The sequence below is a fragment of the Protopterus annectens genome, chromosome 1.part1 (assembly GCF_019279795.1).
Source record: "Protopterus annectens isolate FY-2018-M chromosome 1.part1, PAN1.0, whole genome shotgun sequence".
Taxonomy (NCBI): Eukaryota; Metazoa; Chordata; order Ceratodontiformes; family Protopteridae; genus Protopterus; species Protopterus annectens.
In genome coordinates this window covers 473,153,338-473,169,835 of record NC_056726.1, presented here as the reverse complement: position 1 = coordinate 473,169,835, position 16,498 = coordinate 473,153,338, and the positions used below count along the sequence as shown (strand labels likewise).

General features: G+C 42.8%; 1 protein-coding gene across 2 annotated transcripts in view; it reads left to right on the top strand.

Moving 5' to 3' along the window:
* Nucleotides 1-16,498, top strand: part of MOCS3 (molybdenum cofactor synthesis 3) — an 851,577-nt gene that overhangs the window by 441,157 nt on the left and 393,922 nt on the right. For both annotated transcript variants that reach the window (XM_044076166.1, XM_044076158.1), the window contains exon 7: nt 5,184-5,292. In XM_044076166.1, the coding sequence (XP_043932101.1) occupies nt 5,184-5,292 (109 nt within the window). The remainder of the gene's footprint in view (nt 1-5,183; nt 5,293-16,498) is intronic.

Below are 16,498 nucleotides of genomic sequence, written 5' to 3'. Positions count from 1 at the left end.
CAAGCCAACGTAACCTACCAGACAGGTAATATAGAGTCCCTGACTCTCACAAATTTCTTTTTAAAAATCCTACTGCTGACCCTGAGGTAATTTCTGGAGGACCTAAAGGGATTAAAGCAACCTCTGCTAAGAATCCCACTCCCTCAGACAGGAATTCCTGAGCACTAGACAGATGGGGTAAAAAAGTATACACCTCAGTTACTCTTGCTATCAGGGTACGAAACTGTCAGTTCCATATGCTACAATTTCAGCAACATACCCTGGAACTACTCAAACAAAAAATGTCTTCCTTTCCTGCTTGGGCAGAATCTAAAGAATTACAAGAGTTAATGCATTCTGCAAGTCAGGTAATGCACCTTGCACTGTGGTGTTGATGCCCTAGAAGCTTCTTGCAGGGCAGCAGTCACTGGATCTGTCATTAGAAGGCATGCATGGCTTAAGGAACAGCCCCTGCCAGACCATGTCAAATCTAAATTGTTGGATGCCCCCTTGCACAAAGACAGCTTATTTGGCACTAAGGCAGAAGATGTCTTAAAAAAGATGGAAGAAAAAGCAAAAAATCTATGCAAACAGTTAAGGATTTCTTACAGGTCCACCCACAAGGGTTCAGCAGGCATTGTCCCACCAAACACTGGCTCTTTCCTGGTCCCTCCAAGCCAGTCCAACCTAGGCCTCGAGGAACCAGACCCCCCCAGACAGCAGCCACAGGGAATGCAGAGAGCTAAGCAGTGGACTACCTCCACTTCAAAACCAGGGAATTCTAAGCCACCCCCTTATGGTAAGAACTCAAAATGACTCACCTCCCCCACTACCTCCCTCTGTCCACCTTCATTTACCCTTAGGAGGAAAACTCTCCTTTCACGCAAGCACCTGAGCCACCATTACCAATGACCACTGGGTTCTTAACATAGTGTCTCGGGGGTACAAATTTTCCTTCCACACCCTTCCAACCCCAGAAGGGTTCCCAGATCTATCTCCAAACCAGTGGGCAGAGGCTCAAAAGCAAATCCTTTCCCTGCTTTCTATGAGGGCAGTAGACCACATTCCAGCAGAAGAGATAGGCCAAGGTTTCTACTCCAGACTTTTTCTGGTGCCCAGAAAAGAGGGAACCTGGTGCCCCATCCTCGATCTATCCATTCTAAACACCTTCCTGGTGATCCCAAAATTCAAAATTCTCACCCTCCAGCAGCTGATACCCATGCTATCCAAGGATGCTTGGCTAGCCACCCTAGATTTAAAAGAGGCCTACCTCCACATTCCTATTGGGGAATCATGCAGGAAATATCTCTGTTTCAGGGCAGGATCTCAACACTTTCAGTTCTCTGTGCTTCCCTTTGGCTTATCTACTGCTCCCAGAGTTTTCACAAAATGTCTGGCTCCGGCCATTACCTTTTGCAAACAAAGAAGTATCCAGATTTACCCATACTTAGACGACTGCCTTATTCAGGTAGACAACCAGGAAAAGCTGCTCAAGCACCCGGCCTTTGAAAAGACCCTATTAACCTCCCTAGGGTACACAATCAACAAAAAGAAATCCAAACAGGCGCCCACCCTAAGGATTATCTTCCTGGGAGCAAGCCTGGACACAACATCCCAGATGGCATTCCTTACACCAGAAAAACAAAATTTCCTGACAGCCTACTTCTCTCAACTAGCCACCAGGCCCCAGTTATCTGCAAGGAAGATCCTGCAAGCTCTGGGGTTCATGGCATCTTGCATACTACTCATTCCATATGCCAGACTGCATATGAGAAAGCTTCAGTGGTACCTAAGAAGCCTTTGGTGTCAACACTCTCAAGACCTGGAAACTCTTATACCTATAATTCTTTGCCTCAGAAAAGATTTTCTTTGGTGGGCAACAGCATGCTCCCACAACAAGGGACTGCTTTTCTCAACAGCCCCGCCGCCCAGACCCTCACCACAAATGCATCAGACTATGCTTGGGGTGCACACCTGGACGGCAGGTGCATACGGGGTCAGTGGAGCCTGCAGCAAATCCCTCTGCACAACAACCAAAAAGAGATGATGGCTGTCCAGCACACCCTGATAGCTTTCAAACCCCTTCTCTCCCCAGGGGCTCTCCTGATCAAAACAGACAACACCACTGTGATGTGGTATATCAACAAGCAGGGAAGGACTCATTCCTACCCTCTATGCAGGCTGGCCATGACCCTTTGGCACACAGCCTCTGCCATGCAACTGCACCTGTTAGCGCAATTCCTACCAGGCTCTCTCAACTCTATGGAAGACCAATTAAGCAGAAGTCTTCTGGACCCACACGAGTGGCAGATCAACAGAATGAATTTCACCCTAATAACTCAGAAATGGCGCACCCTGAAGGTCGACCTCTGCCTCCCACACCAACCATCAGCTCAGCAAATTCTGCACCAGGGAGCATCACTGCATGGCTTGGAAAGTGGATGCCCTGTCCTTCCCCTGGGTCATTCTATCGGTCTATGCCTTTCCTCCATTACCTCTCCTCCCCAGGGTACTGCTCAAAATAAAGGAGGAAAAAAACAGGGACAATTCTTATAGCTCCAGACTGGCCTCGCCAGCACTTGTACCCCTTGCTGTGCAGCCTATCCCCACTACCACCATGGCATCTTCCTCAGATTCCAAACCTCCTGACCCAGAGGGAAGGGGAATTCATGCACCCCCAATTGCCGACACTCAGTTTGGCAGCTTGGCTTATTCCCTAACCCCGGATCAATCTGTTAACCTCAGTAAACAGGTTCTAGATGTTATCCATGAGGCCAGATGCCCTAGCACCAAAATGTCTTATGCTGACAAATGGAAAAGGTTCTGCACCTAGATCATGGCTAAGGGAGCCAATATGACACTGCCCTCCCTCCCTCTCATCCTGGATTACTTAGCTGACCTACAACACAGTGGCCTCTCTTTCTTCTCTATAAAAATTCATACCTCTGCTATTTCTGCTCATTTTCCCACTGAGCAGCCCCTTTTCTCCCACCCTTTGATCAAAGAATTCCTAAGAGGGGCTAGCAACTTGAGACCACCCAGAAGGGCACCGACCCCAACTTGGGACCTTAACTTTTTATTGGAAAAGCTTACCTTGCTCTCTTTCAAACCAGCTTCTTCTGCAGAGCTATAATATCTCTCCTGGAAGACAGCATTTCTTCTGGTCATCACTTCAGCCAAAAGACTATCTGAGCTGCAAGCGCTCCTGGCTGTGGAACCCTTCATTATCTTTCATCCTGCCAGGGTATCCCTCAGAACAAACCCATCCTTCATGCCCAAGGCGGTGTCCAGTGTGGCTCTCAACCAATCCATTCATTTACCCACCTTTTTCCCTAATCCCCAGAACAAGGGGGAAAGGATTCTGCACTCTCTAGATGTGCACAGACCGCTCAGATTCTACCTAGACAGGACTAAATCCTTCAGAAAGTCTGACCAATTGCTGGTTAGCTTTGCTACAGGGGCAGAAGACAAAGCCATCTCCAAACAAACCATTTCCAAATGGATAGCACACTGCATCCATTTCTGCTACAAACAACATGGAAAGCCTCCCCCCAAGGGAGACAGGACTCACTCCACCAGAGCAGCCTCCACCTCTGCAACATTCCTCAGAGGAGTCCCCACCAAGGGCATCCTGGAGACTGCCACCTGGACATCTGTTCACACTTTTACCAAACATTATCACCAGCTTCTCTTCTCCAAAACCAGGGCAGGGTTTGCCTCTGCAGTCTTGCAAGGCATCCTGGCCAGCCCGTAGTTTCTTTGACTGCCTCCACCCATTTCCTCAGCTTTGGGAATCAACCCAACTGTGGTGACTGCAACAGTGAAACACGAAGAACATAGTACAGTTGTGTACGCTTACCATAAATGTAGATGTTCCAGTGTATGCATCACTTGCAGACATGAGGAAACACACATTACCAACAACCCACTACATGTCCTCTTTCCTTGCACAGCTGAAAAATGCAAAAGCCCTCAAACCATCTCTGATGGTTGCCTAAAATGATGGCCTTGTCTGACTGTCACCGTCCGTGAAGTGGGAACAAATGGGTAAGTAGGCTGGGAAGGTGGCTGATGATTGGCAGGCAGTAGGGGCAAGTGACAAAAAAAAAAAAGATGATTTAGCAGTTGCCTTGATTTCTGTACATGTTGAAGCATATGCATTCAGATGCCAGACAGCATTTTCTGCTGGTTGCTAGTTCTCATAAGGTAACACATAAACCAACGCAAATAACTTCCCCTAATAAGAAACTATGTTGACCTGCCACAACAAAAGATTGTATGAGGCAATCTCCATAGAAAGGAATAGGTGGTTATGGGAATGGTATAGAGAAACTGGAAGCAGATGTGGTGATCTGATGGGAGGTGGTGAGCCAGACACCCAAGTCAGAGCCAGTTTTAAAAAAGCGAGTAAAAATATACATTAAATAAATGTGCCCTGAAGAACATATGATTATAGAATATGTACAGATAGTCTTTGCATCAAGGAGGAAATAACGTTTGAGATTGGTTACTTCAATAAAATTTGCAACTTCACTTCAGCTGTCCGGTGCCTGGCTTTTCCTCTACTCAGTGCTTTGTGGACTGTTTATCAAGGAGGAAATGTTTTTCTGATGGTTTATAATGCACATTACACATTGTTTTCTTGAAATTTCACTGGTAGTATACTACTCTTAGAAGTTAAAATATATGAAAAATTGAAATTATATTTTTAAAAGTCAATTCCATAGTTTTAAACATTTACCTTGTCTGCAAACATTTAAAAAGCTTGGCTTGTGTTTTAAAAATCTAAATTGGAAACCTCTAGAAAGGTTATTGAATTTTAGAGAATGTCAGAAAATGGAATGCTAGCATTTTAACTAACAAATTATAAAATGGATGGCAAGAGTGAAGTTATTACAAAGAACTGAAAATAATTAATATAATCACATTGATAGGAGAATAGTCTGCTGTGTGTACTGATCATGTGCATGACTTTCAGAAATTAAAATGAGATTTGTAAATTAAGGAGCATAAAATTGAAATATGAAGTCTGTTAATTACAGAATGTGAACATGGTAATCTTTTGATTGTCTAGTAATGTAGCTTATAGTGTATAGTAATATCTGGCATATACATTTATCTTTATATGTGTATTTTTAGTCTTGTGTAGTACTCCTGCATACTTCTGATCAAGTTCTGGTATTAAATTAATTGTGTTATTTAAGCTCACAGTGTATAATTATTGCGGTGGCCCCTGTTATCGATGTCTTTATCCAAAGCCGCCTCCACCAGAAACTGTTACAAACTGTGCAGATGGAGGTGTTCTTGGAGTAGGTAAGTAAGTCATTGTCAGAGTCTTCATTTTTACATTGGTTTATGTAAGTCCGGTTCCAAAAAGTCCACAGTGATAGAATTAAAGTGTATGTTTAGCTTTGTTGGTATTTTTTCTTTAAAACTTAACATTTTTAGTGACGTGTTTTCATTCTCACTTTGTGGATTAAACTGCAAAATAAATTGTTATACATGCTGCACACATGCTGGAGTTGTGATTCATAGGCTTAAAAGGTGACTGCCTTAGAACTACTGGGTATGTGGTGCTGTTTGTGCCATGTACCCCCTTAAATGCTGCTTTTATAAAATGGACAGGCTACACTGCATTAATGATCAGTAGAGGAAGTATTTTGTAAGGAAGTAAGTTCACCATTTTAAGTTTAGTTGCTTCTTTAAATTGGTGGTAGATTTCAGCAGAAAGGTCCCACATGGGTTTGAACTATATTGACCATTAACACAAGTCTGGAGTGTCTGAAGAGGTTTGGCCTGTTTCTACCCAAGTTATTTTGTAACTTCAGTATGTACATACTGGGTTCTCCCTTTCTTTGTGTGACTCTTCAAATTTCATAATCCCCATTTTTCTGGGACCATACAGCTTTTGGCCTACACCACAGCCCCCCTTCCCCCATTTGGATTACAGGATGTATTGTTCATAACATGTCATTGTTTTTTCCTGCTGATAACACTGTTTCTCTCCCTTTCATTTAGCGAAAGGAAAGTACTCATTTTCCATCCCAGACTAAGTGTATAAGTGACTGATAGATCTTAGATGTCAGATCTCATATAAGACCCATATAAGACCATCACTGATTTTTATCTGTTTGGTCTCATCCTGTTGCTGTGTCCTAAACTGAATTTACTGCCAATCACTTAATGCCACCACTCACAGAAACTCTCTGGTTTAAATTGGAGGCTATCTTGATTACAAAATATTTGGCAGAAATAAAGACAGTTGGTACATTTCCAGTGAGTGACACCATTTGAAGAGTCCTGTAAGGAGGGCCTGTCATCAGAGGACACCTGACATATGGCAGGAAGCTTAATGTAAAGGAGTAAGAACCCATGCCCAACAGTTGTGGTCTATCAAGTTCACCACAGCTATGGCAATCTCTGGTGCTCCGTATTCTTCTAAGAGTTTGCTTACCAGTTTTTAGTCCTTGAGGTTCCTTGTACAGTCAAGAAGTTGAATAGGGAGACACTGTCCAAGCCATGGTCTTAGAAGTGAGATCTGGAAGTTTGTGGCAGCCTTTCTGTCTTTTCTGACTACTTCATGGGCAGTCAATGAGTATGAAGATATACAACCTGGAAACTAAGTGCATATTGTTGGTTTTGACTGCAACCCTGTGTGATTTCTTCTTCCTACAGGAGTTCCCATTGAGTAAAGATTACTTGTTTGGTTAGAGCTGGAAGATCTGTATTTTTTTTTCATGTCACCCATTCTTTGGTCAGTCAGAGCCTATGGAAGTTGACCAGTATGAAAGCATCCTGCAACAAGTGGTAGTATTGTGTGCTTCTGTAGCAGTAGTTGGCTTGACACTAATCCCAGTTGTTCAGGATTCCACCTTTGTCACAGACTGAACATGAACTAGACTGTCTTGCTACTGCATCTGGACAGATTGTAAATGTCTTTCATTGCAAATTTGGCTTTTCCTCCCTATTTTGTCTACTGAGAAATGTGGAATGTCCAGTAAATGGTCTAGAAAGAACTATTCCCTTTTATTTTCATTTTTTTTTTTTTAGCTTTTCAGTCAGAAAATCAAGATTCCCATCTTTCACAAACTAACTGATATAGTAAAAAGTCCCACTCAGCAGCAAATTTTCACCTCAAGCCCATTTATTTGGGGAAGCTTAACATATAATGTTGCATGGTATAGACTGGCTCTTAGTTTATCATCGTCAGAGAAATATATAGTTGTTTTCCTTAGGTGAAATAATGTGGATGACTAGATGACCCATTCCTAAAAATAGTAATTCCTTAGGGAATGCCATCTTTCAACTCTGCAAACATGTAAATTTGAACTAGCTGTTTCTTAAAAGGTAGATGATTTTATATTTCAGTGTCTGAATTTTATTACTTGTTGAGGGAGTAAGCCAAAATGAACCTTCATATCAGTTCAGAAGGCTGTGAGATTTCTTTTCTCTTGTACTAATAAGTCCAAGTCTATGAACTTTCTTGAAACATGGATTTTGGTTTTCAAAGAAACTAATTGTTTTCTCAATTAACCATATAGTTCCATACTTTTGTAGTACCATTCTCTGTAGTAGACCAGATTAAGAATAAATTATCATGGAATCAATATGAGCTAATATTGCCAACAGTTAAGTGTTTTACATATGTTATCTAAGGTGGGTTTCCATGAGGTCAGTTACATCTCTGATACCATAGACTCGAGACTCATTATCCAGTAAAACCTTAAAACTGTTTGAACCCTCATTACTACTGACTGTTTTACAGAGGACTCTCTCATATTACTGACTGACTGTGCCTATTTTTTTGCTGCAGGTGTATGATTCCAAAGTGGTTTTCTGTTTTTTTCATGAATTTTTCAGAGACTGGGCTTCAGTTGCCAAAGGCAAATAAATGAACAACTGCATCTTGAATTTTATTGAAAACATATTTTTGTCATTTTTATGCCTCAGTGTTTAATATCAGTCACTTTTATACAAATATACATAGAATTAATATTTTAGGCCTAAAATCACAACATTCTTACATTTTGATAGCAGTTTTTGCCTTGAAGAAAACTAAAAACAGTACGTTTTCTTTCAAGTCACTCTTTTGATGCAGCTGTGTTATAAGTTCAGTAAAATTGTGTTAAGGGCACCGTTTTGCAAATGTTTCCACTGGTAAAATTCAAATGGTCATTTTGACCTCCTTTTTAAATGGCTATCTTTATATTAAAGATAATTTATGCAGTTTTCAGGAGGAGACCCCTGGAATGTCAGTCTTTTATTCTGTGTTGCTTAACCTAATACCATTTAGGGAAGGCAGGCAACATAGTCTTAAATATGTACCTGTCAGGACCAGTAAAATATGCATATTTTATTGTGCCATGTAAAATAACAGAAAAGATCACAATTTTTGAACAAAGTGCAATGTGTGTGTGTGTGTGTGTGTATATATATAATATATATATGTATATATGTGGTTCCCCTTGAAAAACATTGAAATTCCAAAACATCGAAATGCATATGGTTGAGACCATATCATCAAGTGTTCAGAACATCAATGTTGTCAAGGGGAAGAAACAGGTAAGAAAAAAAGGGAAAAAGCTAGTGTTTCTGCAGGGCAGCAAGGTGCCCTGCACAATGTGTCTGTGAATGTGCCACTTTTGTGATACAGGAAATCTCCCGTTGGGCGCTTCTGCATATAGCGCTAAAACGGAGATTTCCCTTTACCCCACTGTAGTGCGATCTCAGAGTTGGTATATTAAAGTAGGGGGGTGCAGGGGGGCTTGCCTCCCTGCATACACTTGTTTTAAAAAGTTTTTTTTTTTTGGTTTCACTTGAAAGCTTCGATGTTCCGAAATATCGATGATATGGTCTCGTCTCGACCATATGACATTCGATGTTTTGGAATTTCGATGTTTTCAAGTGGAACCATGTATGTGTGTGTTTTATATATATATATTTATATATATATATATATATATATATATATATATATATATATATATATATATATATATATAAATAAATAATATGTGTGTGTGTGTGTGTGTGTGTATTTATATATATATATATATATATATATATATATATATATATACATGAGAGACTTTGGAGTGATTAAGTAACATTTTCTGCATTTTCTTGCTGCCTTTAGCTAACTCTGCCTAAAACGTTGATTTTCTAGAGTTTCTGTGATATAAAAAGCTTGTTTCAGCTACATATTGTACTTTCATTTACTGTCTGCACTTTAACAAAGTTGTTTTTGTGTTTAAATTACCTGTTTAACTGTTGTAGGATACACACTCAAGTGTGACAGCCATTTCTGTGCATTTAAAGTGTTTTTTTGATTGTATCTGCTTTATTTTCAGAAAAAAACAAAAATAAAAAAAAACTAAAAAAAATACTTGTTTTCCCATCTTTCTAAGATAGTATAGTCCAGTTTTCAGGTTAGTGCTGAATTCAGGGCTGTGTTACAAGTTTCTGTGTTTGCCCATACCTTACTTGGATAGAAGGACGTTTCTCTGTTCACTGTGAGAGAGGGAGCTTTGAGCAGCCTGTCTGTCCCTGGAGGAGTGGTTTCAGCCCAGAAATTAGTAGAGTATTGACCATTTTGGGCTAATTTCTATCTCTTTCATTTCCCTGCTGTAAAACCTGCATTTGCGTTGTTTTGTGCGCCGGGCAGTGCCTGTTAGCTAGGGTATAACTATTCCCGGCTCCACAAAGTCTAGTCTTAAATTTTTCCCTTGGAACTAGACAAACTTACAACTTAAGCACTGTAACCATTCACTTCTCATCCCGGCACTTGCTCAGAATTCATAGCAAGCACTAATAAACCTTAGCACTAGACCCCCCCCCTTTACTGTACAGAAGGAAAAGGCTCTCTATTCGACCTTAGCAGCCAATCAGTAAAACAGTTCACTGTACCTATCCAGGCATGTCTAAAGGGCAGTTTCAAGTGTACTGTCTGGTCCAACTGGTGAATCTGGGCATTTTGAGGCAATGTTACAATTGCCTCATGTACACAGACAACCCTCTCCTCCTTCCACCAAACACTAATACATGCGAGAGATGCAGTTATACAGCCAAACTGGAGGCTAAGCTCTCTCAACCCAAGGCTGGACCAGGGCCGTTAAGAGGAGAAGGGAATTACTTGCATCACACCACCAGTCTCACATAGACCTATGAAACCAACACCGGCAAAAAACACACATAAATGCACGAAAACATACTCGGATGCTCTAAATAAAAATCTGCAAAAGCAACAGAGACCTCCAAAGCAGACATCCAAACAACCTCCACCCCCCACCCCCAACACAAACCATGAAACACATACTACACAAAACCACTGTGCCATACAATCACAGCCCTTAAGGCAAAATAACATACCCAACACACTAGTAATGGGTGACTCTATAGTCAGGCACACTGACGTCCCACTCACTAGGTTGAACAAGGAGAAGGTTACTCTTAGCTGCCTGTCGGGTGCCAGGATCCGCCACATAACACAAGCACTCAGGTCACTCCAGAACAAGTACAAATATGAACTCTGTTATTGTCCATGTTGGTGTGAATGACCTGAGCCGTACCTCCCTGGACTACATGAAAAGAGACATGGAGGAGCTCTCTGATCACATAGCCCAGACCGGTATGACCCTGAGCCTGAGTAGCATCCTGCCCTCACCAAGAATGATACTACAGTATAGAGAAAAAATTATCAATTTCAAAAATTGGATAAGCTTCTGGTGTCATTCAGAGGGGGATCGAGTGTCTGTCAGCCTGGGAAGACATACTCGACAAGCCACACTGCTTCACTGGATATGGCTTGCACCTGTCACCCTTAGGCTTTCGAATACTGGCCAAGGCTCTTGCCACCCCTATAGTGCCTTTTTTAGGCAAGGCTCTAAAGACAAACCCACCGCCATAAATAGCGCAAGTAACAAAAAAACTGAGGGTAATGCTAGAAGTCTAAACCTCAAAATGCACGTACTCGAGGCACTCCTCAGTATGGAGAAAATCGATATATGTGTAGTAACAGAAACCTAGTTTAAGGCTCCAGAGAGCACCCCAGCACTACCAGGCTAAAACTCATACCATACATTTCGGCCACAAAACCCAGACCAAAATACAAAACGGGGAGTATCCATATTCATCAAGGATACCCACACTTCCAGGTTAGTGGCACAGCACGATGCTTCAGAGATCATCCACGTGCAACTAACAAAGGGCAAAACTGCAATGCAAATTGTAGCTTGCTACAGATCACCCACCATGTCCCAGGACCACCACTCCCCATTCCTGAAAACCCTGGGAAATATAAAGGTCCTACCAAACACCCTGATATTGGGTGATTTCAGTTACCCAAACATTAACTGGGAGAACTACTCAAGTACAAACTCCCTTGCCCAACATTTCCTAAAATTTATAAACTCAAATGCCCTGGATCAACTGGTCAACATCCCCATCAGAGGTGACAACATATTGGACCTGGTCATCACCACCATGGGCGACCGGTGTTCCACACCGGACGTCAACCCCTCATTAGTTAGATCTGACCGTAAACTAATCACTCTGGATATCCACATTCCGCCACCACCCCCGGTCAAAGAAACCACCGTGAAAAACTTTCAAAAGCAAACTTCGTTACTTAAGACCGAGGTGGGAAGTTTCAAAGCCCCCATGCTAAAGGATAACTCTGTCTAAGCTTCAAAATCCTTTACTAATGCACTCTACAGGCACCTACAAGAATGCATGGATCGTGCTATTCCAAACAAAACCAAGACTCATAGGTTCATAGGTTCATAGGTTCGTACTAGGCTATCTGCCCTAGGGCATTTATAAGCCTAGCCAGAGTGTGTGTGGCTTTCACCACCCCTTAGGATGAGAATACTACGCCCTTTTAGGGTTTAGTTTACTGTGCCTCTGTCTAGTAGTGACACAGATATGACCCCCGGGGTAAACCTACGATCTCCCATCCACTCGTCAAGACTTCTCTTGAATAGAGTCAGTGAGGGGCTCTGCCTAACATGGATTGGGATTCTGTTCCAGAGTGTAGGGAGCCTCTGGGTTATGAATCTGTCCCTCCAGCACGTCCTATTTATTTCTGTGTTGAGGTTTAAGTCTCTTGCTCTCGTGGCTCTGGTGGATTTGGATTTACTAAGGTGGAGCATGTCCATTAATTCCGGATTGGACATGGCCTTGTCGTCAGGCACAGATCACCTCTGAGTAGGCGGTATGCGACTGAATAGAGCTGGAGTTTTTTCAGTCGGGCAGCATATGACATATGTTTAAGACCCTTTATCCTCTTGGTGAGGAACTTTTGGGGTCTTTCCAACTGCTGCAGGTGACGGGTAAGATACATCCCAAATGGGGCATTGTACTCAATCATTGGCCTGATAAGAGAAGAGTACAGGGGCACAATGACCTCTCTTGATCTAGATGTGAAACCCTTCATGATAAGGTGTGCAATATAGAAGGTCTTCCTAACCACTTTGGCAATGTGAGTGTCAAATGAGAGGTTACTGTCAACCTGGGTCCCAAGGTCCCTGATTACCTCTTCCGTACTTAATGGATTACCACCTATGTGGTAATTTGTGGGTACCTTGTTTTTCCCAAAGGGTATGACTATACATTTTTTGGCATTCAGCTTAAGGCCATGGCTCTGGCACCAATTATCCGTTTCTATGAGGCCTCTCTGAAGGATGTTTGAGTCCGCTGGAGTATCAGTTACGGCGCCCAGTTTGCAGTCATCTGCGAACTTTTTCAGCCACAATCCTCCTATGTTTGCCTGTACCTCGGAAAAATAAATGCCGAACAAGAGGGGTCCCAGGACTGAGCCCTGTGGGACACCGCTTGTGACTGGCTTAGAGTCTGACATAGCTCCAGCAACTCTGACCCTGTGGGTTCTGTCCTTGAGCCAGTTTGCAACCCATCTTGTGACATATGGGTTTACATTTAAGCTGGTGAGTTTGTCTATGATGCCCGAGTGGGGTATTGTGTCAAAGCTTTTGCAAGGTCAAGGTAGGCTGTGTGAACTGCTTTACCCTCATCAATGGCCTTAGTGACTGTTTCAAAAAAGTCGATCAAGTTCAAAAGGCAGGATCTGCCTTTGACAAAGCCAAATTGGGTAGGATCCAATGTCTGTAGATCCCCAATGTCTTTGTTTATGAGTTCCATAATGATCCTCTCCATAGCTTTGCAGACCAGGCTCGTCAAGCTTATGGGCGGTAATTTCCAGGGTCCGTAGAAGCACCGCCTTTGTGAAGTGGTACCACTGTGCCGACGCCACTCTTTGGTGCGTGATCCTGTAGTAAGGCTAAGATTAAACAGCAGCCTTATGTGTGGGTTTAGTTCCTCTTGGAGTTCATGTAGCACACAGCCCGGGACACCATCCGGTCCCATTGATGTTGTGTTTTAGCTTTAGAGAGGGCTCTCACCTGGGCATTTGAGATATTAGGAGGCTACACTGTGCTGGGATAGTTATTTCTCCTTTTGGGGAGGGAGGAGAAATTTGCACTGAACCTGTCTGCCAGAATGTTGGCAATGTCAGTGGGTTCAGTGTATTTTGTATCATTTTGGACTAACTCTGAGCATATCTGGGAGTTTCCACCCAGGTTTCTAACATAGCTAAAGAAGGCCTTGTGATTGTCTTTTGTGTCTTTTGCGATTTTTCTCTCAAAGTTGGCCTTGGATGATTTTATGAGTGAACGTAGTTTTTTGCTAGTACTGATCAGAGATGCCTTCCCTTTTAGGGATTTTGCTCTGTCATGTAGTAGCTTCCTCCTCCTGTTGTAGAGTTTGTTTATGGCTGGGGTCCACCAGACTGGGCACCTGCCTTTGGGTGAATGGGTCTTGGTTTTATTTGGGATTGCATGATCCATGCATTCTTGAAGGTGCCCGTAGAAGGCATTTGCAAAGAATTCAGCAGTGTGGGTTGTGGTTTCCACTAGCCCAGGGGCCTTGAAGGATGCCATTTCAGTCTTAAGAAGTGTGAAGTTGGCTTTTGAGAAGTTCTTCACTGTGGTTTTTTGTGCAGGGGGTGGGGGCGGGATGTGGATTTCCAGTGAGATTAATTTATGGTCTGATCTTACCAGAGAGGGATATACTTCCGGTGTGGAGCATTTTGTCCCCATGTTTGTGATGATCAGGTCTAGTATATTGTCTCCTCTTGTTGGAGTGGTGACCAGTTGTTCCATTGCATTTGAGTTTATGAATTCTAGGAACCTTTGGGCTAGGGTGTTGGGGCTTGAGTAATGTTCCCAGTCTATGTTTGGGTAGTTGAAGTCTCCCAATATAATGGTATTTGGAGAGACATTCATACTCTCTAGTGTCTTCAGGAAGGCTATGTGGGGTTCCTGAGTTTGGGAGGGTGGTCTGTAACATGCTACAAACTGTAAGGCAGTTTTGCCTATGGTTAGTTGCACCTGGATGGTCTCCGATGCTTCGTGTTGCCACTAACCTGGAGGTGTGGGTATCTTTGATGAATATGGATACTCCCCTCCTTTTGTGGTTCGGTCCAAGTTTTGGGGCCGGAAAGCATGATATGAGGTAAAACCTGATAGTGCTGGGGTGCTCTCAGGAGCCTTGAACCAGGTTTCAGTCACTGCACAGACATCGATGTTCTCCATACTGAGAAGGGCTTCAAGGCGTGCATCTTAAGGTTTAGACTTCTGGCATTGAGCAGCATTACCCTTAGTTTTTCCACTTGTGTTTTCTAGGGAGGTAGGTTTGTCCTTTGAGCCTTGCCTAAAAAGGCACTATGGGGTGGCAAGAGCCTTGGCCAATATCCGGAAGCCCAGGGTGACAGGTGCAAGCCATCCCTTGAAGCAGCGTGGCTTGTCAAGCATGTCATCCCAAGCAGACAGACATTGGATCCCCTTAGAATGACACCAGTAATTAAGCCAATTGTTAAAACTGATCATTTTGTCTTTGTACTGTGGCATCATTCTTGGTGAGGGTAAGATGCTGCTCAGGGTCAGGGTCATACCTGCCTGGGCTACATAATCAGAGAGCTCCTCTATGTCTCTTTTCATGTAGTCCAGGGAGGTACGTCTCAGGTCGTTCACACCGGCATGTACATTGACTGAGTCATATTTGTACTTGCTGTGGAGTGACCTGAGTGCTTGTGTTATGTGGCGGATTCTAGCTCCCGACAGGCAGCTTACTGTGACCTTTTCCTTGTTCAGTCTAGTGAGCGGGACGTCAGTGTGTCTGACTATGGAGTCACCTATTACAAGTGTGTCTGGCATGTTGTTTGGCCTTAAGGGCTGTGACTGTTTAGCACACTGACTATGTGAACTATGTGTTGCATGTGCTATGTCTTGAGATGGCGGTTGCTTGGGTGTCTGCTTTGGAGGCCTCTGTTGTTTTGGTAGATTTTTAATCAGCGCCTCCAAGTATGTTTTTGTGTGTTTATGTGTTTGGTTTGCAATTGTGATAGTTCTATGTGAGACTGGGTTTGTGGTGTGCGTGGTTACCTTCTCCTCCTGACTGGTCTTGCCAGTACTGAATTGAGGGAGCTCAGCCTCCAGTTTGGCAATATAGTTGCATCTCTCTCATATATTTGTATTTGCTCGGAGGAGGAGAGGGTTGTCTGTGTACATGAGGCAATTGTAACATTGCCTTAAGATTCCCAGATTCACCAGCTGAACAGGAGAGGACGCTAGCAACTGACCCTTCGACATGCTAGAAATAGTGAAAAAGATTGCTGTGTAACTGAGTCAGAAAGGACCTATAGGGAAATGGGTACTCAAGGGAATTTAGGTGAATGAAGTACTTTCTTTTGTTTGAGTGCTTTACTTGTATAAATAAATGCTTTAGGAGCAAGTGCTGAGCTTTTCAGATAGAGTATAGGCTGTATAGATTGCAAGTAGAACAGTTCTAAGGGAAAAATTGAAGAGCAGACTTTACGGAGCCAGAAATAGTTTAAACTTGATTAACCGGCGCTGCCCTATGCTGCTCTATGAGCAACTCTGTGCTAATTCGCGCTAAAACGCGCTAAAGCGCACAAAAGCGGGCTTTATAGCAGGGGGTTGAAAAGAGCCAGGAATTGACCCAAAATGGCCAATAAACTACAAGTTCTGGGCTGGAACCAATCCTCTAGGGACAAATAGGTTGCTCAGTGCTTCCCACTCCCACTGGTGAGACAAAGAAGCTTCCTCTTATCCAAATAAGGGTATGGATAGCACAGGAACCAAGACAAAGCCCAGAGATCAGCAAAATCTGAAGACTGGACTATTCTAGTTCAGAAAAGCGGGAAAACAAGGATATTTTTTTTTTGTTTTTTTTTTTTCACAGAGAAGGGAGAAAAGATGCAGTAACAAACAGTAAATGCTATAAGCGGCTAAGCGCACTTTAGTGTGTTAGCCTAACAATTAAATTTAACAAAAATAACTTTTAAAGTGCTAACAGTATAAATTCAACACAAGAACAGTAAAAACAATATGCAGAGCTGTTTTTTAAGCGAAATGCAGTTGAGATGCAGTACTTTAAGCGAAAGCCAGAAAAAATACTTATAAATCCAGGAAAGTCACTCTTTCAC